Source organism: Panthera tigris, chromosome A2 (assembly GCF_018350195.1).
Source record: "Panthera tigris isolate Pti1 chromosome A2, P.tigris_Pti1_mat1.1, whole genome shotgun sequence".
Lineage (NCBI taxonomy): Eukaryota > Metazoa > Chordata > Mammalia > Carnivora > Felidae > Panthera > Panthera tigris.
The window spans coordinates 133,527,308-133,552,307 of NC_056661.1; the positions used below are offsets into that span (position 1 = coordinate 133,527,308).

Consider the following 25,000-nt stretch of genomic DNA (forward strand, 5'->3'; position numbering starts at 1 on the left):
TGTCTCCCTCTCTCTCTGCCTCTCCATCCCCCCAAAATAAATCAAATTAAAAAATAAACAAAATCTTAAAAATTTCTTAATTTTTAAAAAAGTTTTAAAAAGTATTCGTTCTCATCATCTTTCACTTTTAATCAGCTATTGTGATATCACTCAGACATAGCCATAAAGCTTCACCTGCACTGATTTAGTGTGTACAATACAACTATACCTTTACCAATTTTAGTTAGGACACAAAAAAGAATTGTATTTTTCTACACAGGATTTGCTACCCAAAAGTTTTCCCAAGAATTAATCTTCTTTCAATCATATTACATAACCAGCCAGATTGATTTGGTCTTGAATAACAAAATATTTGATACAAAAATTATAAAGTAAACAGACATGATAGGTAAAGGCCAGATATATAATTCCACCATCAATATTTTTAGTTAATTAGAAGGATAAAAGCCTTAATGCAAGGCTATCAATAAAATATAAATATTGGCAGAAGTTCTACTATATTTAAATTTTGAGTTTTAGGCTTTGTTATAATTCAGAAATACCAGATAGAACTTAAGAGTAATGTTACTGGCAAAATCTTGGCAGGATTTGGTTGAAGGGAAAAAAGAAAACTGAATGATGACACTTACGAGATTTTAACTTAGGTTCTTTTCTGGATGCCCCTGGAGCCCTCCCCTGTCCCCACCCACCCCATGCCTAGGGAAGGATCTTACAGCAGAAAAGCAGAGATAAAGCTTTTCATGATTCCAAAAGCCTTGGTGAATGCCCTGGGGGAATTCAGGGCATGTTAAAAAAAAAAAAAAAAAAGTTGGGTGTTGATGTAAGAAACAAAGACAGAAGGAAATGGCAGATAAAATTAAATTTCCTTATAACCTGCAGCCTACTGACAAATACTTGGGGCAGGTGGAGTATAATATTTCTCCAGGAACTCCCTACCGTCTTAATGTGAATGCTTTGCTAGAGGGTGAAACAACCTTAGCTTGACAATAGGTAGGCCTCCAGGATCCTGTGAGTCTTCTTTAGCATATGAAAATCCCTTTGGAAACTTCCTCTTGACTTTACCTCCCCCCAACTCCCAAGTATATAACCAGTCTCTCCTCAAGGTCCCAGAGCAGGTCTTCCTGCCCCTGGGTCCTGTCCCTTTCCTTTAATAAAATCACCTTTTTTGCATCAAAGACATCTCAAAAATTCTTTCTTGGCCATCAGCTCTGAACCCATCACTCCAAAATCCCATCAGGTGATATGTGAGTATGCCTTCCTGTGCAAGGGAGAGGAAAAAAAAGCAAAATGATTTTTGACACATGTGTGTCTTTAGCCCAGGCCCAGATAAATGAAGAGGATCTAATAGCTGAGTTATTTGTGCTCAGAGCCTGTGAGACAGCAACCCACTAGAGTTTCTCTGCACCAAGGAAGGGCATTTCTTCTCTACACCACACTCACCAAGGGAGGCTCCATGCTGCTACATCAGCCTGCCCACCCAAATTCATTAGATGTAAATAGAGCCCAAGAAAAAAACAAAAGTAGCAAAAAGTGTCTTTAGTCCTAACAGGTGTATTGAATGACCATGAAGGACAGGGTAGCAGTGCCCTGAGTGGACCAATGATTGAGGACAGATAGGATGATGTACCTATCAGCAGATCTAAGATGCACAGCTAAGGAAGAGACTCCTCCATAGATTCACCCTGAGATGCGTTGGCAATTCATATACCCCTGGAATTTAGGCGCAATCCTAACAAAATGACAAAAACCAGAAATGGACTGAGCTGAAGTTTCTGCCATCTGAAGGAATGGGGGTTTGTGAAAGAAATTAAATTCAGTTATGTTGTAGGTTTTTTTTTTTTTTTTTTTTTTTTTTTTTACCACAATACCCATGATTCGTTATCTCACTACTTCGAAGAATGAGAGGTGGACACAAAATGAGCAGTAGGCAAAAGTTTATTAGAGTATAAGATTAGAAAGGAAGAATAGTAGGAAAGCTCTCCTTACCTTCGAAAGTGAAAGCCTCCCGACAATAGGCAAGGGTCCTTGTTTTATAAAGTTCTGGTCGCCCCTCCCCTGTCCTTCCCCTTTGTTTCTTCTCAGGTTTTATCCTTATTGGCTGCATAACTCTAGGTGCTGGGTTGTCCATTCCTGATTGGCTCATTTCCATTGTATGAGGGGTCTATGGCCATACCAGTTCTTTGTGGGTCATAGGTTTTACTTACTTTTAGTCAGGTCTTTTGTCAAATTCCTGAAGGAAACCTGAGGGGGAGTCACCTGAAGGGTTTTGCTGTGGGCAGACACTCCCAGCATTGTTCCAAAATAGGTCTTTCTCCACCCAGGGACCTCAGGTCCTAATCCTTTCCCTCTCTGCCTATTTTATCCTATTTTTTTTACTATCATAGTTACAAAAAACAGAGAAAGTTACATCCCACAAAGGAATTCAGTAGTATCTATATTTTCCATTTTAAAACAATCTGAAGCAAATAAAGCAAAATGATGTTATTTGATCAAACTTGATAGTGGGTGTTCATTACACTATTTGCTGTACCTTGGGTGGATAAACTATTTTACAATAAAAATACTTTAAAGTAAAATACATTTATTTTAATTCTGAATCTGTAGGCTGATATGTGTCCTTAACCCTAGCATCTGGAATGATTTAGGCATTATCCTCAGCACTTTAAATGCATCTACCTCATTAAATGTTCATAGCACTGCTACTGGGTAGATATCAATATGTTTTCCATTTTACAAATAAGCAGAATGAAGTTAATTTAAAGAAATAGTATGAAAAGAATATTTTCTCATCCATCGTGATCAGAAAGGTCTTTAAATGTAAAAATAGTTGTTTATTTTTTAAGAAAATAAATTTTAAAAAATCATTTAAAATACTCAAAATGGAAAGGCCCAAGACAACCCGCCAATGTCAAGAGGTGCCCGAAATATCTCTGAGAGAAGATAGGCAAGAAACAGACAAAGTGAGTGTGTGTCTTCTCCAAATTAGTCCTTCCCTTCCCCCTTTTTCCTCTCTTGTGCATGAAAGCTGTCCCTTAGTGGGAGGAAATGGGTAGAAAGCAGAGTAAACTGATTCCCCTGGAGTGTATGTTGAGGAATTCCAAAAGGGATATTCAGGTGGTTGTGGTATGAAATTAACTCCTGAAAAGCTCCAGACATTTTGTGAAATTGATTGGCCATCATTCAGGGTGGGCTGGCCCTCCAAAGATTCACTTGATAAGGGCCAACACTAGTTGGCCCTAGTGTTCAGGGTCATTGTGGGGGGTCCAGGCCACCCCAACCAATTTCCTTACATTGACTGTTGGCAAAACCTGGTCCTATCCAGCCTGCCTTGGCTGAAAGTCTGTTTTGAAGAGAACTGTAAAGTTATGATGGCTCGTGTCATGGCTTCTTCCAAATGCTAGCCCAAAACTGAAAAACCCATACCATTGGGAGAGCCTGCGGAAACCTCACTGCCATATGCCCCATTGTACCCCTCACTGCCACCTGCGCCTCCAGCCACCTCAGCTGCTGAAAACCCACCAGAGCCTGCCCCTAGTCCGAAGGCCTTGCCACCTCTAGCACCACTGGCCTCTCCCGATGTGACTGGCTCTCCCGGACCACCAGTCCTAACCTCATATACCACTCCCAGAAGGCAATTAGAAGATCAGTCCAATGGAGACAGTCCCTCCTTGCAGCAACACCAGGGAGCCCTACAGATGCCACTGAGGGAAACTAGGGGACCCATCTATTATGATTAGGAAGGCCATATCCGAGGAGGCCAGAGTGTTTTTGTGGACCCTTTACCACTTTGCCCTTTACCTTTATGGACCTTTACCACTTTACTACTTTGGACCTCCTAAATTAGAAGCGCCATACTCCCTCCTATATGGAGAAGCTGCAGGCCATGATTGAACCAATGCAGTCCATATTTCAAACCCATAAACGTACCTGGAGGGACTGCCACCAACTCTTCCTGACCCCCTTTGACATGGAGGAGCATTGCTGAATTACCCAAGTGGCCCTAAAATGGTTAGAGGAGAGTGCCCTGGCTGGTATGCTAGACACCCAGGCTTATGCTAGGGCTCACTTCCCCGGGGAGGACCCCAAGTGGGACCCAAATGACTCAAGTGTAGATGGAGAGCTTGCAAAGGCTGAATGGTATCAAGGAACCCTTCTAAATGGCATGAAGGAAGTGGGGAAAAGGCCATAAATATGAGTAAAACATCAGAAGTGCTCCAGGGACCCAAGGAGAGCCAGAGTCAGTTCTGAGAGACTATGTGAGGCATTTCATCTCTACACCCCTTTTGATCCAGAGGCACCATTAAGCAGCTGATGGTCAATGTGGCTTTCATAGGTCAGCCCCAAGGGACATCTGGTACAAGCTGCAAAAGCTAGAAGGTTTTGCCAGCATGAATGCTGTTCAGTTGCTGGAAGTAGCAACTAAAGTGTTTGTCAACCGTGACCAGGGGGCGCGGAGGGAAGAACACCCAAAGACAAGGGCCAGTTGATTTGGACAAGACTGCCTCAGGGGTTCAAAAATTCCCCAACTATTTTTGGCACTGCATTAGCCTCAGACCTAAGAGCCTTCCCAGCAGATCAATATGGCTGTGTCTTGCTTCAATATGTAGATGACTTACTGCTGGCTGGAAGGGCTCGGAGGGTTGCATGGAAGGAACTCCTTACTCTCCTATGGGAAACTGGCTATAAGGTCTCAAGGAAAAAGGCCCAAATCTGTCAAAAGAAAATCAAGTACTTTGGCTTTTACCTCTCCCAGGGCAGTGCCAACTCAGCCCACCCGGAGAGAAAACAAGCTGTTTGTTCCATCCCCACCCCGTTGACTTGTCAGGTTTGGACATTTCTCGGGTCCACAGGTTTCTGTAGAATTTGGATACCTAACTTCCCATTCTTGGCAAAACCCCTTTATGAGGCCACAAAAGGGGGAGAGTGGGAACCTCTGTTATGGGAGCAAGTACAGTAAAGGGCCTTTGAAGAGATCAGATGGGCCCTTGCCAACACTCCTGGTCTGGGACTCCCAGACATGTCCAAGCCCTTCTTCTTGTACATTCATGAATGTATTGGAATTGCCGTGGGAGTCCTAACCCAGATGTTGGGGTCATGGCATCACCCGGTGGCATATCTCTCCAAGCAGCTTGACTCTGTTGCCCAAGGCTGGTCACCCTACCTATGGGCACTTGCAGCCATGGCCCTCTTAGTGTCTGAGAATGACAAGTTAACTATAGGACAAGAATTAATTGTCTGAGTGCCACATTCAGTATTGACATTAATGGAACACAAGGGACAATACTGGCTAACCAACACCAGGATGGTGAGATATCAGGGAATGCTATGTGAGAACCCATAGTGTGGACTCTAAATCCTGTAACTCTACTGCCTGTTGGGCCAGGTCATCCAGATCATGACTGCATTGAAGTCATGGATGAGGTGTTCTCCAACCGACCAGAAATAAGGGACCAGCTCCTCAAGAAGCCCGATACTGAGTATTTCACTGATGGTAGTTTTGTGAAAGAGGGAGCAAGCCTTGCAGGGTACTTCATGGTGACCCTGAATTCTATCATTGAGGTCAAACCCCTGCCAAATGGGACTTTGGCACAGAAGGCAGAGCTGATTGCTCTAACCCAAGCCTTCCAACTGGTGTCAGGGATACATATTAACATATACACAGACTCTAAGTATGCCTTCATCACCCTCCACGTACATGGGGCTTTATATAAAGAGAAGGTTCTAATAAACTCAGGAGGAAAAGACATAAAAGTATGGTAAGGAATTCCTTGAACTCTTAGACATTGTGTGAGCCCCTAAAAGAGTGGCAGTCATGCATTTCCAGGGACATCAAAGGGGTCTCCACGGCTGAATGGGGAAACCATAAGGCAGAACAAGAGGTAAAGCTGTGGCCTCCAAAGGAACAACAAATCAGTGGCTTTAAACACTGCACTGTCCCATTGGGCAGAATGGGACCCTAATTACTCACATGAGAGTACCTGGTTTAAGACTGAAAATGGAAGCTACCTCCCAGGTGGATGGTAGAAATTTGAAGACAGCCGAGTAGCAATTCTTGAGGCTCTAGCTCCAGCTTTTGTCAAGAAGTTCGATCAAACCCATATTGGCCAGACAGCTCTCAAGACTATGTTGAACCAATATTTCTACATCCCTCGACTCTCCAGCATAGCCCAAGAAATATGCCAGTGATGTGAAACCTGTGCCTGGAATAACCCACATCAGGGACCCAAGGCTGCCCCAGGGGTGCAGAGTGTTGGGGGAGCCCCATTTGAAAATATGATGGTGGACTTCACTGAGGTTCCCTGGGTCCAAGATTATAAATATCTGTTGGTCTTGTGTTCTCTTTCTCAGGCTGGGTGGAAGCCTTCCCTACTCACACAGAGAAGGCATGTGAAGTGGCCTGACTTCTTCTAAAAGAAATCATTCCTCAATTTGGGATCCCTATCACTATGGGATCAGATAATGGGCCAGAATTTGTAGCTGAGGTGGTGCGGCTGGTGGCAAAGGGGTTAAAGATCACGTGGAAGTTACACACGGCATAGGGACCCCAGAGTTCCTGGAAGGTGGAATGAATGAACCGAACCCTGAAGCAGCAATTAAGCAAACTGTCAGGAAACCCACCTACACTGCTGGTTGGCAACAATGTGTTGCCAATCACCTTGTTAAGGATCAGGCATAGCCCCATGAAGCAGATGGGGTTCTCCCCTTATAACATCCTTTATGGGCACCCTGCCCCCATTATCAAGGGCATAAACGGGGATCTAAATGAGATAGGCAATCTACCCCTAAGGCAACAGATGCTGGCTCTTGGCTCTACCCTAACCACCTTACATCACTGGATTAGGGAGTGGTTACCTTTGAGTCTGACCACAAACGCTCACCCCTTTAAACCAGGAGATGCTGTATGGTTGAAGGAGTAGAATGTCCAGCCCCTAAAACTCTTCTGGAGGGGCCTGTTCATGTCATTTTGTCCACCCCTAGTGCAGTAAAGGTAGCCGAGGTGGGTCCCTGAATTCACCACAACAGAGTGAAGCCGGCATCTCGAAACTGGGAGTGCGTTCCTGATCCAATAACGCGTTGTAAGCTGACCATATGGAAGAAGCAATTCGCAACTCCAGAGGCTCTGGGAGACTGCAGCCCTGCTTTCGTCACTCCGGAAGCTGACTAATCTACACAGAAGCTTGAGGAATCGATGGCCCAGTGGAACAAATAAACTGTCCTTATTTTCTATATCTGTTTCCTTACTGTGATGACTGTTGCCCCTTGTTTCTCACTGTTATTGTAATTCTTGCTCTACTTTTCACCACAGGATTGGCAGAGGCTGCCCTGACTGGCTGGAAGTGTGGCGACAGGTTTCTGTTAGCATTTACCTTCCCTTTGTGGATAGGATACTTCATTGGTATTGGTTTCTTCTAATCTGGATCCCTTCTGTAGACCTAGATTCCTCATCCTGTGACCCATGCATTCGCATAACCAGATCAGGCCAGGGAGTCACTATACCATACCCACTTCTCAGGCCAAGGAAAAGTCATAGAGGAGATTACAGATAGAATGAGAAATGTTGCTCATGTCCCAGTCCAGAGCTGGAAAGTTTGGGACCCCAGGGAGTTATCTGGAGGACGGTTTTCAACTCTCAGGGGATTCAAAACCCTCAAAGGTATTATCCTCTTGATTTTGGGAGCTTACTTAATCCTACCGTGCCTAGTTCCCCTGGTTATATGGTCTGTCTCCAGCCTCACTGAGGTAATGGTTGAAAGGAAAACTGCCATGCATGTGATGATGTTATGGAAATATAAACCTCTAAACCAAGATAATGCTCTTTGACCCAAAATAGGGGGTCCAAGCATCGAAGAGGGGAATGTGGCAGAGCCCCTCCCTAAGGAATGTGGTGAATACCTTAAGACAAGGGAAGGCAGCCTGGCTATGTGTGTGTGCGCGCAACATCACAACTCTAACATAGACCAACCATTCAGACTCTATGTTACCATATATGGGAGACAAAGGAGCAAAAATTGTACAAAAGGCAGCCCCTAGCTGTGCTCAGGGCTCAGCCTTTTGGGTCTTAGCCCACTGAGCCCATGATGGTACGAAAAAAGCTGCCTCCTAGAAAGAAAAGCCTCGGTGTCCTGGCTGTGTGTGAGTCACTGCTACATGATAACCACTGTTATGATGCAAACAGTAATCCCTTTTCTGAACTCACTGACAAAGTCATATTTGGGCAGTCTTGGGCTTCTGAGTGTTGATAAATGTTGGAAAGATGCTTCTTCTTAAAACCATTGTAAGTAGTCAAACCTTAGACTCCTAATCCTAGAGTGGAAATTGATGAAGCCAGTTTAGCATAACAGGACCTCATAGTGACTGGAAAGGAAAGCTGGAGAGGTGGGGGGGGTGGGCAGGAAGGTGGTAGGAGGAGGAGGCTAGAGAAGGTAAGAGAACACAAAGGGCAATTAACTTCACAATTATTTTTTAATGTGTATTTATTTTAGAGAGAGAGAGAGAGAGCACGTGTTTCTCTGTGTGCCTGCACTCAGGAATGGGGGGTACAGAGAGAGGAGAGAAAGAATCCCAAGCAGGCTCCATGCTGTCAGCTGGAAGCACAGAGCCCAATGTGGAGCTGGATTTCAGGGACCTTGAGATCCTGACCTGAACCAAAACCAAGAGTCCGACGCTTAACTGACTGAGCCACCCAGGTGCCCCAATTAACTTCACAGTTTTACCATGAGTAGGTCCTCACCAGGCTGCTTAAAAATCCTATGTCCCAGAAACTGTTAATGATAAGGGACCATAAGGCAAGCTGAGAGCCAAGCACAAGCTAGCACACCACCACCCCCCACCCACCCCAAGGTGGGATACATGTGATATTCCTCAGGCACTCCTGGTTGTCCAGGAACAAAGGAAAGGACAAAAAACAATTGGTTAAACTGATAAGAGTCTTCATCGGTTTACAAATAACCTAGTACAATTACAAAAAAAAAAAAAAAAAAAAGGCAATCTTTTTAATAACCTAAAGTCCAGGAATGCCCTACTGTCTTAGTGTTAATGCTTTGCTAGAAGGGAAAACAACCTTAGCTTGACAATAGCTAGGCCTCCAGTTATCCATGAGTCTTCTTTAGCATATGGAAATCCCTTTAAGAAACCTCCCCTTGACTTTTTCTCCCCCAAATCCACAGTATATATGGATCACTCTTCACAACCCCAGTGCAGCTCTTTCTGCCCATGGGTCCTGTCCCCGTGCTTTAATAAAAATCACCTTTTTGCACCAAAGACATCTTCAAGAATTCTCTCTAGGCCATCAGCATCAAACCCCCATCACAAAACCCCATCAGTTAACAGGTGCTCTCGTTATTTATCAACTTTAAAATGTTTCATTACCCCACAAAACTCCTTAAGAACAAATCATTTTCATGTATTTAGACTTGAATTTCCTCATCTTTAAAACAGATGGATTTGGATGAATGGTGTCCCTTTTAGCTCTATATTTTCAGTAACATATAATGCATAAGCTGACCTTAAGGCTGTTTCTTTTGGGGCGCCTGGGTGGCTCAGTGGGTTAAGCAGCCGACTTCAGCTCAGGTCATGATCTCGCGGTCGGTGAGTTCGAGCCCCGCGTCGGGCTCTGTGCTGACAGCTCAGAGCCTGGAGCCTGTTTCAGATTCTGTGTCTCCCTCTCTCTCTCTGACCCTCCCCCGTTCATGCTCTGTCTCTCTCTCTGTCTCAAAAGTAAATAAATGTGAAAAAAAAAATTTAAATAAAAAAATATATATAGGCCAAATGAGTTGCCATACACTCATTTTTTAGTAAATGATTTGGTGAAAGTTACTGACTTACCTCCAAACCTAAAGTTATCTGCAAGGGTATCAAAAAAAATATTTTGTTTTCTGTATCATCTATTCATTTCAAATATTATACCTATGCTAACAATGTTCTCCTATCTTTATTTCTCATGAAGTTGGAGCCAGTTCCCCAATTTAGCTATTACAAACCATATAATCTGTTTCTTTTTGGTTCTAGCTTCTTGTTGAGGCAGGTTAATGAAGAGTTTGTGGTTTTTCCTCTCATTAGGAATTCATTCTGGCATTGACAACGCTTCAGTGATCATTATGATTCCGTGTGCTGCTGTTGATTTGACTTCGCCTTGGATTTCCCTCCGGTGAGTGCTAGTTAAGCATTCACTCACAGGCCTCCCCGGAAAGTCCATTCCTTGCTGGAATGCAGGACACACTCTCTCCCAGTTCCTGTTGGCTTTTTTTCACAGTCAAGATTACTCATCACAGCTGAGGACTGAATAACAATAGATGGGAAAGGGTTTCCACATTTTTCCATAGAACATAACCACAACTGCTTTGCAACCAACACTTATGAAGGAAGAGTTAGATGAACAGCAGTTTTTCAGCAATCATTAGAGGTAGACTGGGCACCACACAACACACTGACGCTGACACCACTCTTTCCTAGCATATCATGTTTGTTAACACACAATTTGTTCAAAGAATTTAGAAATGGAATTTGGCAGAAATAAACATTTAAAATCCCAATATTTTAGGAGATCATCAGTATTCTAATAATGACTAGCCAGCAAAATCAAAGTCATGCATGCCAACATTTGTGATATTTGTCCTGACATGTAATTAAAATTTTTTTTAAGTTATATTGTTTTTTTGCTACCAACAATAGCCTGTCCTTTATACTTTCTTTTATATTTTCGTACCTTCTCTCCATCTAGATAATTAATTCTAAGTGTTCCATCTTCTATTCCTCTTCCCCCCCCCCTCCTTTTGTGCCCCCACCTGTATGTACAGACTGCCTTTATTTTTAATGTAACCTGTGCCCCTTCAGGTTGTTCTCAGCTTTTTTATTTCAAGCCATAATTTTACTTTTGATTGTATATGGAACCTTAGTTAAAATGTCCTTTCTGAATAGCGAATATCTTGACTCATGATAGCTCAAATGTAAAATGACTGCTTATTGTTTAATTCTTATGTTGCTTTATAATAAAGAAAGCAGCCCCAGATTCAGGAAGAGATAGAGCATTTTAAATGCTGACAATTTTTTAAACTTCTAATCAAACAGTAGAAAAACCAAGTCTCCTGTAACTCACAGCCAAGTACATTAGAAAAAACTCCTCTATGATAAACTTGCAGCCCCAGTTAAATATTTCTACAATTGTAAATATTTTATGTTATTTTGTAAATACGGCATAACGTGTTGGCATAAATTTCCTTTGTTCCAAAAAGAACAGTAAACTTTAACATTTTCATTTATTTCAAAGCATTTGGGAGAATTTCAGAAGTGGTTTGGGAAATATTAAATTCTACATGCCTGCTTCTCCAAGTTTCCCATCCACACCGACTAGATGTAAAGGATTGTCACCAAAAGCACACCACACACGCGCGCCCACACAAATTCCTTCCTTGTGTTTAGACGAAATGCACCTAAAGGTCCCGGGCCATTTTTCATCCCTTCCTCTGTGCAACAGGGAGATAGCTGTGTCTTGATCAGAGATGGAACCTGGGCGATGGGAAGAAACGGCTCAGAACAGAGCAGAATTCTTTCTGAAGCTCTGGTGCCCATACTGGGCATCTCTGCTTGTGCGCCGTGTCCCTGCACTCCCCACCCCTTCAGGGATGATGCACTGCAAAAACATTCGCTCTCCGCAGGACGCCTCTCAGTGGTTCATAACTGGGAAAATCTTGCCCCAGGTTTAAAATATCTGCCCAAGCAACTCAGAGCGGGTGAAACGCTTTTTCATTGCTCTTTCCTCCCTGCGGGCGCTCCCCACCCTCCGCTGCCAGAACCTTGGGGATGTGCCTAGACCCGGCGCAGCGCAAGTCCCGGCCAACCGCGAGCAGAACAAACCCTTGGCCGGCGGCCAGGAGGCTCCCTCCCAGCCACCGCCCCCCCGCCAGCGCCTTTTTTTCCCCCATACAATACAAGATCTTCCTTCCTCAGTTCCCTTAAATAACAGCCCAGGGAAATCTCAGAGCCTTCGTCCAGCCACGGGCCAGCATGTCTGGGGGCAAATACGTAGACTCCGAGGTAGGCTTGGGTGGGTGCGCGCCGGGCCCCGGAGAGCACAAGAAGTGTCTCCTGCTATCTCCCACTCCAAATATTCCGACTGCTTTCCTTGCCCCAGCCCTCTCTTGACTTTAGAACACTCCTCTCGCGCTGGCACCTCTGAGGAATGGGCCTGGGCGGGGAGCTGAAGAGAAGGCAGGAATGTTTTAGATTTTCCTATGAGAAAGGGGCCCTGGGCCCCCCAAACTAGAGAGAGGAGGAAAAGAGGACGGGGGTCCTGAAATTAGGTCTGCTTGCCGGACCGAGGACGTATTTCTAGGTGGGTCCGGGGTGCTGCTTTATTTCGGGACTCCCACCGTCCAATCCCTGACTGCTGGGAGGCGGCGAGCTGGAACGCAGGGTGGGAAGTCATTCACCCGCAATCCTGGGGACGGTCCCCGCGACTCCCCGCCAGGCACCTGGACCGGTTGGCCGGAACGGCAGAGTCATGTTTGCACTTTCCAAAGCTCTTGGGCCACCTCAAGAACTCTTCCTGCATCTTGGCGCCTGGAGGGGGTGTTTGGAGAAGGATGGAGCTCTACTCTCCCCAACTACCACCACCAGGTCCAACTACCCTCCTGCGCTCGGGCTCCGCCCGAGTGTGGAGACCTCGTTTTCCCAAACAGGGCCGCCGCTCAGCCACCGGCCGGCAGCCTAGGAGTGACCTGAGGGTGGGTCGAGGGCGCAGTGCAGGTGAGATACCATTGTTCTAGGGAGTTTAGGGGGGTTGACACATGGCTTGGCCCAGAGATGGGGGCTTTCGGGCTGTGACCACTACGAGCGCGGGGAGAGCGTAGGGACAAAGAGCGCAGAGGGAGATTGGGGGGTGGGGCGCGAACAGGTGCGAGGGATATGCGACCTGGAAGCAACAAAAATGGGGACAGCCCATTTTTGGGTCGGGGGTGTTCAACCTGGATCTGAAAGATAAACTGGAAGAGCTTACTGAGAGGAGGAATGGGGGACGGGAAAATGGAGCAGGTGAAGCACTCGGGGCGAGCGTGGCGTGGCGGAAAGAGTGGCTGGACAGACGTCAGAGATCGGATCCCCTCGCCTGCTGGGGTCTCCGCGGGGTACCGCGGGGTACCTCCGACAGGGCGCGCGCTGGGCGGGGGCCTGGGCTGACTGCGCCGCGGGGTTTGCCCTGACCCCTGGCGGCGGGCGGGGGAGACAGGAGCTCCCTGCCTGGTACGGAGGGGTGTGGTGTCCTCTGCTCGATCCTCTTAAAAAGCTAGCGGCGCCAAGGAGTTTACTGTGCGCTGAGCCACCGCTGCCGAAGCGGTTAGTTCGATTTTGAGCCTCGAGGTTTGCTCCGCCGCCAGCCTGACTTCTGATCACTTGTTTTCCTTTTTGAAATTTTCTTCCCATTGCCCGGACCACCCTCCCCCTCCTGGCCGTCTGCCCTCCGCAGGGACATCTCTACACTGTTCCCATCCGGGAACAGGGCAATATCTACAAGCCCAACAACAAGGCCATGGCAGAAGAGATTAACGAGAAGCAAGTGTACGACGCGCACACGAAGGAGATCGACTTGGTCAACCGCGATCCCAAGCATCTCAATGACGACGTTGTCAAGGTAAGGTGAGGCGGCCAGCTTATAAAGGACGCCCCCCCCCCCCACCCCCGCCCCTGAGACGCTGTCAGGGTTGGGACAGCTCTCTTCTGGCAAGCAGGCTGTGCATCCTTCTGTACCTTTGCCACACATATCGTTTTCTGGGCTTGATGTGTGGGAGCTCCAGCAGTTTTCAGAAATGTCACATATCCCCTCCCCCCTCCTGCTGGCTAGTTCAGCCGGAATGTAGCTAATGGAGTTTCATATAACTGCACTTTTCCTACAACTGCACTTTTCTCCTGGCAAATGAACCTCTGGATCTCTGCAACAGATTGACCCACACTCCTCGGGAGGGTGGGACAGTTGCCCTGCAGGTCACCCTCTGTCTATTCCCAGGCTTAATGTCTAGTGAAGGGTGGTGCCCTATTGCACATAGAATTAAAGCAGTAAGGTCATTGCATAAGGTCTTGTGCCAAGATGAGAACCGGAATGCAGAGTGGGCAGATTATCGTAGCTCCAATCAAGATATTTTCTTGAAAATAATACAGTGGGTAAAAATGCTTCAGACTAAGTACAAGTAATACATATAGTACATATTATATATAATAGGATATAATATTATACATATGAAAGGTATTTTAACTGGAAAGGTATTGTACTCATGCACAATCAAGCTAATTTACACAACCAAAAATAATGTGTACTTCTTGATTTCTCCCATAGACACCTCTAGTTAGGTATATAAAATTGTTTCTTCAGTGACTACCTGAGTCAGCCTTCCCTCAGCTAATGGGACACTCAGGTTGGAGTTCCTTTTTATACTTTCAGAATGTTTTTAGTGATTAAAAAAAAAGTTAATTGAAGGAGTTATTGGCCAAATTTAGATTTCAATCAGTGGTCAGTTTTTGATTATCATTATATTATTCAACTTCGACCCTTTTAGCAAATCAAGTCAGAGAAATTTATTGTCTGAACCCATCTGGATTGGGAAATCATGGGCCTAAGCCATTCTTGGCAGAGAGTTTTCTTTGAGGGGTGGGGAAGGCCAAGGAAAATCCTGGCCTGAAAGATTACAGTGTGAAGACCCAATTCTGCATAACCCAGAACAGCCAATGGGGCAGATGAGTGATTTCCACGTACCCAGCCTTCTATCTGTGGATGGGAGGAGCTAGAGCTCAGAAACTGTTCACATTTATGAATAATATATTTCAAAAAGGGAAACAATTTAACCTGTAACTGGAAGGAAAATGTAACTGTCAGAACTGACTCTCTTGGCTTGCTGATGGAGGAAAAAGGAAAACTGGAGCATTAGCGGGTTTTTCTACTAGCCAGATTATGGAATATTTAAAAGCCGCAGCAATAACAAGAGTAGTTTATAAACTGGAAATTAAAGTTGATAAAAACGATTTACTAGAAGCATTACTTCAAAGGGGCAAGGGGGGCGGGGCAGGGCATTTTTATTTTTTGCCAGTCTCATGTAGCTTTGGATGAGAAGAGATGCCAGGAAAAGAGGCAGATTTCAGAAAGGGCCAGCTTCATTGGAGCCTCCCTGTTGTTCCACCATAGTGTGAGTGGGGTTCCTGGAGCAAGCAAGCCTCCCAGGATGAGTCAGAGAAGCCAGCAGTGTGGATGTGGGTCTCTACACATAGCATGACTAAGCTGAGAAAGAAAGGCCCCACTGGGAAAAGAGACTTCAACACAGATGGAAAAAAGGCATAACAGGCTTAGAGGAAATAGCAGTTTACAGAATAGCATTTCAAAGAGCAAGTGTGGGGATCCTCATATTAAAAAAAAAAAAAAAAATTAAAAGGAAGAGTTACAGCAAGCTCCTGCTGGCCTAGAGAAAGCAAACCCCTCCCATTTGCTCCTATGAGCAAAACAAGACAGTTAGACAGAAAAATCCACCTTGGGAAGATTTTGGAGACCAGCTGCTTGGTCAAGAGAGGACTTCAGAGAATGCTCTACAAAGACAGACCCAAGCTACAAGTACAAATTTTGCCCAAAGAGTGCTGTCTGCCAGTAGAGCCAGGAAGGGTGGCCTATATTCTATGGAGACTCCTATTTTATAAGTGTTTTTCTTTGAGTCCAAGCACAGACATAATGACAGAAAGAGGGATGATTCTCTCCAATGTACATGGCAGTAAATAATAAATTTCCCGAAATTTTCCTTTTGATGACACAGACTTCTTAAAATAACAAAATCATCCCAAGTTCTGTGAATGCACAGTAGCTTAAAACTTCATGTGATAATAGAAGAAGCAGTGGTCAGGATACCAAATCAGGTAAGGAAAGGCCTGTTTGAAAGGCAAGCAGCTCCATAAAAGCTGCCTCTGCTGAGTCTGTCATCTCTGGCCTCTTGTGGCTCTTTCAATTTCAATTTCAAATAATTAACATTAAATAAAATTTAAAATTCAGTTCCTCAGTCACACTAGCCACAATCTGAGTTCTCAGTATATGAGGTTACTGGCTCCTGTATTAGCACAGGTACAGAACATTTCCATCATCATGGAAATTGCTTTTGGACAGCGCCAGACTAGTTCCCTGCACTTTTAAAAGTCTCTTATACCAAGTTTAAAAAAATAACTCTAGAAGGAGAAGAAATGAAACACTGATGTACAGTGTGAGGAACAGCATGGTTCATCTGCACAGTGTCCTTTCAGTCTCATAAAACAGCTACTTAGGGAGGAAAAGAAAACTCAGAAGCTGGGTATGCCATGAATTTATATTTTAAGAGGGTAGAGTATTATCACCTATTCCACTAGTGATAATGACATAAATTGGTCTATACAATTCATTCCAATAAAATTAGTTTATCTCACTAAAGGTTTGCTATACTATGAGATATCTATATAGACATTTGTCCAAAAATAGTAGGCTATGAATGCTTTTTAAAATTTCTTCTGATTAAAGTGATCACAACTTCAGACCCTCATTCTCTCTCTGAGATTTCTGTCTTCTTTTTATGTTCACATTTTCATTTGTATGTTTACTATGCACTTATTTGTAACTTCTATATAAATAAAATGGGTTCAGATATCATATTAGCCATCAATCAATTCCTTTGTTAAATTCATCATATGCTAGACTACACACTGTGTTACGTACTACAAAGGATAATTCCCAAAATAAGTCCTAACAATCACAAGGATTACAGTTAGTGAGACAAGATGTAAATAGATAAAAAGTTTAAAAAAATACACACACACACCATATCACAATAGTAAATCACTGCCAAATGGTAACTAATGGGTCCTTTTTGCTTTGACTGCCAGGAAACATATAGCTAGATTTTAAGTTTCATTAACCCATGTTACTTACTCTTTCCCACGTATGGTTTTGTATTTTCACTTTCTTTTTTAAGACAGGATATTTTATGTGGTGTCTACTATAAAACTTCTCATCATCATTTTGGAAATAGATCAAATATATAATGTAATAAGTCAAAAGTAAGTATTATTGAATATTGAATAATAAAAAGGTTTTTAAAAAGTGAATGGTATTATCTTGATCTTGCTAATCAAACAATGTAGATGTATATCGGATTATCACATTGTACACTTTGAATACATTCAATTATACTTGTCAATTATTCTTCAATAAAGTTTTAAAAAAAGTGAACGATATTGATGTTAAGTGTTAGGGAGACCTTCCTGTGGATAGCACAACAGGGTGAGGGAAGGGAGACGAATTATAGTTTAATAGAGAAGAGCACAAAAGAGTGCAATCTGAGTGGGATCACAAAGGACAAATAGAATGCAAATAGCTGAGAAAAGCACAGGAGGACGTTCTAAATAAACCAGGCAGAGATGGGAATGTCTCATACAGGGCATGATGGAAGGTTTAGTAGCCCGTTTTGATCGGAATTAGAGAGTTCATGTGGCAGAACGGTACATCATAAAGATGAGCCAGATGATCATGGCCAGACGGCAGAGTCCTTTATTCAGCACTCATGATAACTTTGGACTTTATCATCTCAGCAGTGAGAAGGCAAGAAGACTTCAAGTTTGAGTATGACATGGTGAGGGTGGGCTTTCTGGAAGATGACTAGTTTATACTATGTAAGGAAAGGTAGACAGTCTGGATGAGCAGAGAACTGTTACGAGGTAATTGTATTATGGTCTAGACATGAAATGAGAAAGACGGTATGCAGTGGCACTGGGGATAAAAAGCACAAAATGACAGAATTTTAGAATTGGAAGAGAACATAATGGTTACCAGCCTAACTTCCAATTATTTAAGGGAAATTTAAATAAGGAAGTTTAAAATTTTATCCATGTTTTCAAATGATTACTGTCCAAAACAGAAATTTTGAAATATAAGGAAGGATAGACAAGATTATGTGATTCTTATAGACTATTGCTTTGAGGGAAGGAATGAATTGAGATGATTCTGAGATTAGTCCTGAGAAAAATCAGAACATATGAGAGAAGAACTTGGTTGGAAAATAAAAATATGCATTTGTAACTTTCTATCCTAAAACTTGAATGTAATAATTCTTAAATATTTTCAGACACAAAATTTTCTTTGGAAGTCAAAAAAAAGTCATACACATGGTAATCAGACTGGTTTTGATTTCAAAATGACGTCCTAATGCATCCCTGATCCCTTTCAGCTAGAAAGCAATCTAGAGCCATTGACAATTAATCTCAATATAAAGGTCATTTTTAATTCTCTGTTTATTTGATATACATATAATCAAAGCATAAAACTTAAAAGATCAGATGGTCTCAGAGCACTCAGTACCCTCTTAATATTTTCTTCTGTTGGAGTTGGTTTTGTTGGTTTATTTGTGTAGGAGATAGCTTCACAAGATGGTGATAGACATGCTGCCACATAGGACGAGATCATGCATGGAATTCAGAATCTCCAGCTTGTAAAGGAGCATTATGGTCATTTTTGGTGGGAAATTATTCTCACATCACTGAATAAAGAATGATACTAAGTTGGGGGTTATTACTCATTCATAAGCATCTGAAAACACAAGTTTAGCCAACAATGATATACGTTTTAAATGTTTATTAAAAGAAAGTCTCTTTTTCTTCTCCATCTCCTGTCATCAAAAGACACTGAAAGGTTAACTCAAATTTGGTTTGGTTATGAAATTTCATAAAACTTATTAAAATTTAGACAAGATACACCAAATGTCTTTGAATTATGAAAAAGTTCATGGTGTGGCTTATTCTTCCAATTCACAACAGCATTGGCTACATTTTAAAAGAGCTTAAAGTAAGAACAGCTGCAATAGTAAACAGCATCTGGAAAGTCCAGTAATTTGAAAAACCACCTGCTTATGCATCCTGCCCACTCAAGTCCATAAAATAACAGACATTTTCATATTCTGAATGAAACTGCTTTAATTTGCCCTACTTTTCAACATAAGTTCTCTATGATGAAACACGCACAGAGAATTGGCCCCTGCAAGAACAGGGCTGCGTGCACTGATCTGTGGGGTTCTGGACCCTTTCATGATACTCCTGGCTTGGTTTGTGTGAGGAAAGGGCAAGGGTGCTGTTTTCATACAAAGGTGATTTATGCCAAGAAACACTCTTTTTTCTTCCACACTCTGGATCTTATATATATTATCTGCTTTACAGTACCCTAAAGCCATAGAGAAAGAGATTTGCTTACTATACTTCTTTTAAAAGAAGTTTCTTAAAAAAAGAAGCCCCCAGCCCCAAGATAAATGCCTGGTGTATAGGTACTCAGAGGCACCTTGATAGAGTGGAAAGAGTATTGTGCCAAGATAAGAAAAAATATTTTTGCAACTTTTGTAACTTTCTTCTCTAAAACTTGAATGTAATCATTCTTAAATATGCACAGACACAAAATTCTTTTCCTTTAACAGTCAAGGGAAAGCATACACATAGTAATCAGATCAGTTTTGGTTTCACCATAATGGCCTAAAACTTTCATGATCTCTTTCAGTTAGAAAGTATCTAGTCCCATTAGTGGAAGACTGGACACCAAGGAAGAAGTAAAGAATGGTTGGGCCAACAGTAGTCCCCGAGAATTGAGCTTATAAATAGGAATCAAACTTGTCTGGCTACTAAAAGCTAATAAACACCAGCCCTAAAAATATTTTGGGCAAGCTATTTTGTTTCTATGCTTCAATTTCTCTAACTATAAAGAAAAGAATGAGAATCATTCTCATATAATAGCATTCCCTCAAAAAGTCATCTACCTTTAAGTAAATAATTATTACGTACTATGTCAGTGGCTACCATATGGAGCAAGATAGATAGGAGCACTACTCACAGAGTATAAAGCTATTTCCTTGCCTCTATATAGTTTACTTTGCAAACTTTTGCTGGAATTTCTTTAACAAATTCTACTGTCTGTTAAAACTTTATAACCTTCAGGGCTTAGTTCAAAAAATGACTCATTTATAATGCCTCAAATTGTTCCTGAGCCAGTAAACAAGGCATGGGCAAAATAAGGAACATATATATTTTTAAACAATTTGCCTCTGTTCCTGTCCTATTTAAAATGTAATTAAATTATGGAAAATATTTCTGTCCTTTCATATTCTCTCTTCCAGCATTGGCTCTCAACTTCTAATATTCCTATTGAATCCTTAAAATTTGCAGCTCTTTAAGAACCTTATAGCCTCTTTACAAACCCAAGAGGGTTATAAAAATGTGGCTAGGCATCAGAATCACCAAAGGAATTTTTTTAAAATACAGGTGCCCGGGAAGCCTGGGTGGCTGTCGGCTGAGCATCCGACTTCAGCTCAGGTCATGATCTCATGGTTTGTGAGTTTGAACCCTGCATGGGGCTCTGTGCTGACAGCTCAGAGCCTGGAGCCTGTTTCGGATTCTGTGTTTCCCTTTCTCTCTGCCCCTCCCCCACTTGTGCTCGCGCTCTCTGTCTCTCTCTCTCTCTCTCTCTCTCTCTCTCTCTCAAAAAATAAATATTTAAAAATTTTTAAAAAAATACAGGTGTCTGAGCTTACTCAGGATCTATCTATCTTACTAAGGATCTATATTTTTCAAAATTCCCTATATGATTTTCACAATGTAATTACATTTTGTATAGGTTTAGAAAGTTTGACTTAAAGACATACACCATGGATGGCTCTATCCTAAGAAAATAGAGGACTATATACTAACACTGTATAATTCTAGATATTCTCCCTTCCAGAAGAATATTTGAGGATTAGGCTAGCTTAAACCTACCAGAGAGTTTTGAAACACCATGAAAGGCTCCCAAATCCACTTTGCTCAATGATTCTCCATCCCTTGAGGCCACTTGGGTTTATAGCCAACCATAAACTTAGCACTGCAGGGTGACCTAGGAGTGGGTAGCCACAGGCTCTAGTTTGTCCCATTCAGACCAGTTGGTAGTGATCAGCCCCAAGTAACTATTGGCCTCTTAATATGGCCCTTAATAGTGCCATAATAGGCCTTAATAGATATGGCCTCTTAATAGTGCCCCTTCCGCATTCAGAAGTGTCATAGCTTAAGAGATAAACTATATGGTCATAGATGGATTGGCAATGGCCTATAGCTGATTCCTATAACTTGGATTACACTGGAAATCCCTACACACACTAATTTTTAGCAGAATGGGCAAACTTTCCACACGCCAGGCATGACATGCCTTTCTTTCCAGCTGACCCCTTCCTGCCCTTCATCGCAACCATCAAGCTGCACTGTAACTTGAAGGAGGAGCTCTTAAGTGCCAATCTACTCTTCTGTCAGCCTTTAGTTTCTCTCCCTGCAACACAGGGTTAATGAAACTGACATCCTTCCATCACATATTTTGTCAATTCCTCCGTCAAGGATTAAAATGTTTAAAATAGTTTTAACTATTTTTCAGTTAGTCCAGGAAACATAAAATGGCATGCTTTTCACATGAACCATTGTTTAGGGTTGGGGGAAGTGTTTTTAATTTTGTCTTAAAGGAAATCTGCATGATCCATGTACGGTGCAACTATCAGGGGAATTCTTTGATAGAACGGATTCACACCTGCACAGAATACATATTTCCTGCCTCTCATGGGAACTATGTTGATGTTTCAGATATAAAATACATCTTGTTTTCTTTTATTGAACCTTGAAAAGATGTCTTCTTGTTGGTCATTATTTCATGGCAGGGGAAATACATATTCCTAAAGGCACAACCAAGCTTCCTCTTCAGCTACTGTCAGCTGTTTAGGTAATTAAGAGCCAGGCATTTTTAATTTGGAGGAGGCTTAAATAAATTTGATGTTGTGTATATGTGCTTAATATTCTATCTTACAGCAATTTAAAAGTAAAATTTTTAAAGCTGTATTCAATATATAAACCTTTCCTGAGCCCAGCAAGGACATTACAGTAAAAATGGACATTGATAGAGTCTATGTAAAAAGATAAATTGTGTCTAGAGCTTGCATTGGATCATCTCCTATTTGTTGCAGGTATCAAACACAATTACATCTTCTCACTTACAATGAGTAACTGGAAAAGATGCTGATATAGGGACCCAAGTAGTTGAGAAAGTGTAAGACTGGGAAAAAAAGAAGCAACGATAGAGAAAAAAAGAAGGCCCCTTCTCCCCATCTTGCCATCCACTCTGTGCTAGAATGAGCTTTGCACATGCCAACTCCAGTATCCCAACGTCCATTTCTTTCTTTGCACAATGCTGCCATGTCTGATGGCACGGTCAGTGGGGAGAAAGCAAGGGACACAACCAATACCCAGATCAGCAGGGTCTTCTGTGCCTAGCCAAGGCATTTGTCCCTTTATAAGCCACAGCAATCCACCAAGGCATCATTAGGCCAGGAAGCGAACTGATGAGATAAGGCCTTTACTAATAAAAAGGGCTAAATTCAAGCAGTGGGGCCATCCAAAGGGTGCCAGATGTGCAGGCAAGAGTCAAACAGGAGATGGGATGCTTCTGCCAACATTCCTACACACTAGCTCAGTGGTACAGATTACTTACTCCTCCAATGACCCTTTGAGGTAGGGACTATTATTATTATCACCATTATATTCCCTTTGCAGATAAGGAAGCTCAGGCTTATTCATTTACTCAGAATTACATAGGTAAGAAGTGGTTGAGTCAGAGTTTGAACCTAGACAGTGAGATTCTAGAGCTCAGGTTCTTAACCATTGTACTCCATCCAGTGCCTCTCTCTCTCTCTCCAGCAATAGATCATAGTCCAAGCAGACAGTCATGTCACCACAGTGCAGAAAGAGATGACTGTGTTCTCAGAGTAGGTGGACAGCATTTGGCAAGGGGGATTCCAGAAGTCCTCTGAGTTGGGAGTGACAGGCCTGTAGTCCTAAGGTCAGACTCTAGATGCTGGCAGGTGGGTTGGGGAAGGAGGGAAAAGGACCAATGTGAAGACTAATGTAAGACCCCAGACCTCAAGAAATCTAGATGCTGGGTGAGTTCCCAATAAGACAGGGAGGGTCAAGTCCCAAAGACCAGAATTGGGGTACAAAGTGGGGATGTGGTCTCAGTGACTAAAGTGTAATACATGCCCAGAACCAGACAAGATGCAGTGCTGGCTTGTGCTCAATCACCTGGGTCTTTAAAGCATCCTGATTGCCCAGGTTGGCCAAAGTGCCTGGGGTGTGGCTGGTCCTACCTGGATGTGTGGGGAGGAGGAGCAGATGTGAGAGAATGAGGCACGTCCTGACAGGCACTTTCAATTTAACAGCTTTATTTAAGGTTCTCAATTTGCCTATTCGATTTCTAGACATTTGTGCTGTTACAGTAACACGTTGTGAAAACAGAAAACAGTTGAGAAAAACCTTAGTTTTATGCTAGTAGGAGAAATGCCTCTTTAATCCTGAAAGTAGTTTCTCTGAGACTTCCTCCCTAGTAATTATGTATTTGTTCTCAAAAACAAATGCCAGAAGTAAGGAACAGACTTAATAAGGCATTTTACAAGGCACCATTAATCTCTCAGAAGAACAATGGCAGTGTTTTATCAATCATGGCTCACTGTTGGCCTTTGCTATATGATTAGCAGTAATAAAATATAGCTGGAAATGGGTATACCAAAATATGTCAAGGAAATGGAATTGCATTCATTGTAGATAACCAATTATTTTGGTTAGGTGAACAGATCTCTTCCTTACTTGATCCTGAGCACCATGCTTTTTAATAGGGAGAGAAATTGCCCAAAATAGTTAATAATCACCATTTCACCAAACTATTGTAAGTAAACACCTCCATTACTGTAGTTATAGAGGTGAGAATGAGAGTCATTCTCAGATAATGCACTCCCTTAGAAAGGCCATTTAACAAATATTTAAGAAAGAAGCATGCACTCTAAACCAGGCACAAAGGATGTCCTGAGTCCTTCCACACCAGAGTCTTCCTGACAGAACCACAGCCTTCTGCCAGGGCTCATCTGAGACATGGGCGCCTCTGTTAGCTTTTGCTGACCAATCTCATAGGAATTGGTTATCTCTTTTCTTCGCTTCCACCACATTTTGTTTTTATCTCTATTTTGGCATACATCAAAGCCTTCTAAGTATTCTGCTTCTCTATCCCCATGTCCTCCCCACCTTCCCTTTCCACTGCATGCCTGAGTCCTTCAGAGCTGGACAGTGACCCCCTGGTGGCCCCAGAACTGTGGCTGCCCAGTACCCACCCCAGGGCCCCACACTGAGTCTGCCATCAGAAAATGGATGTCAAGTTGAGTCTGCTGAAATTCTTCTTTAAGTAACCGAATGTCTCCTGCAAGTGAAAGGACAACAGGATTACATTATTGAGTGTCTTCCTTTGCCCCTTTCTCTATGGCAGCCACATTTTAAACCTTCTAAAAAAAAAAAACATATCCAGATAATAAGGAAATCCAAACATATCAATTCTATTTACTAAAGTAAAGAGAAAACATGTTCTGTGTATATGTTTATTATTAAAAATTTTATTTTTGTCTCCAGTTTGAGGAGGACACAAATGCATCTCTCCTGAGCCTTCAGTGAGCAGGCTATGGCACCTGGATGGTCTCCCAGGGCCTGGGGGATAAGGATAATCTCCTAAGTTTCTGGCACGTAGGGCAGGCAAATTCCCAGAATGCCAAGAGATGCCATTATTGATGTTTGATGTTGCCCACTGGGGCCAGAAAACTGACAGTTGGATATTGGGACACATGAGAAATCCCTTACAAAGAAGGGGGTAAGAATTCCCTGTCATACCATCCATATGCCTCTGGACAATGGCAAACATCAGAGGAATGACTAAGTCAGGAGACAGCTCTGAAGAAAAATTCAAACCTTCCACACCTGAAGGATCCAAAAGCTTTGAGAAACCCAAGCTTCTTTTTCCTTCTCTTTGGCTTTATTACTTCTAGATCTTAAGTACATAGAGCTCTGAGATTTTACTAACTGGTAGGTGGTAACCATTAATCCACTATTCCAACAGCATAGAAGTTTCTTTGTACCTCAGAGGTCCTCTCTCATA

The 25,000-nt window shown here is 42.7% G+C and overlaps 1 protein-coding gene across 2 annotated transcripts in view; it reads left to right on the forward strand.

The window, feature by feature from the left end:
• The first annotated feature begins 11,846 nt into the window (after window positions 1-11,846).
• CAV1 (caveolin 1) overlaps window positions 11,847-25,000 on the forward strand; it is a 34,897-nt gene continuing 21,743 nt past the window's right edge. Inside the window, exons 1-2 of one of the 2 annotated variants that reach the window (XM_007089158.3) lie at window positions 11,847-12,033; window positions 13,460-13,624. In XM_007089158.3, the coding sequence (XP_007089220.1) occupies window positions 12,004-12,033; window positions 13,460-13,624 (195 nt within the window). In that variant the 5' untranslated portion in view covers window positions 11,847-12,003. Of the gene's footprint in view, window positions 12,034-12,566; window positions 12,745-13,459; window positions 13,625-25,000 lie in introns of those variants that run through there. The other variant, XM_015540680.2, reaches the window with a different exon arrangement.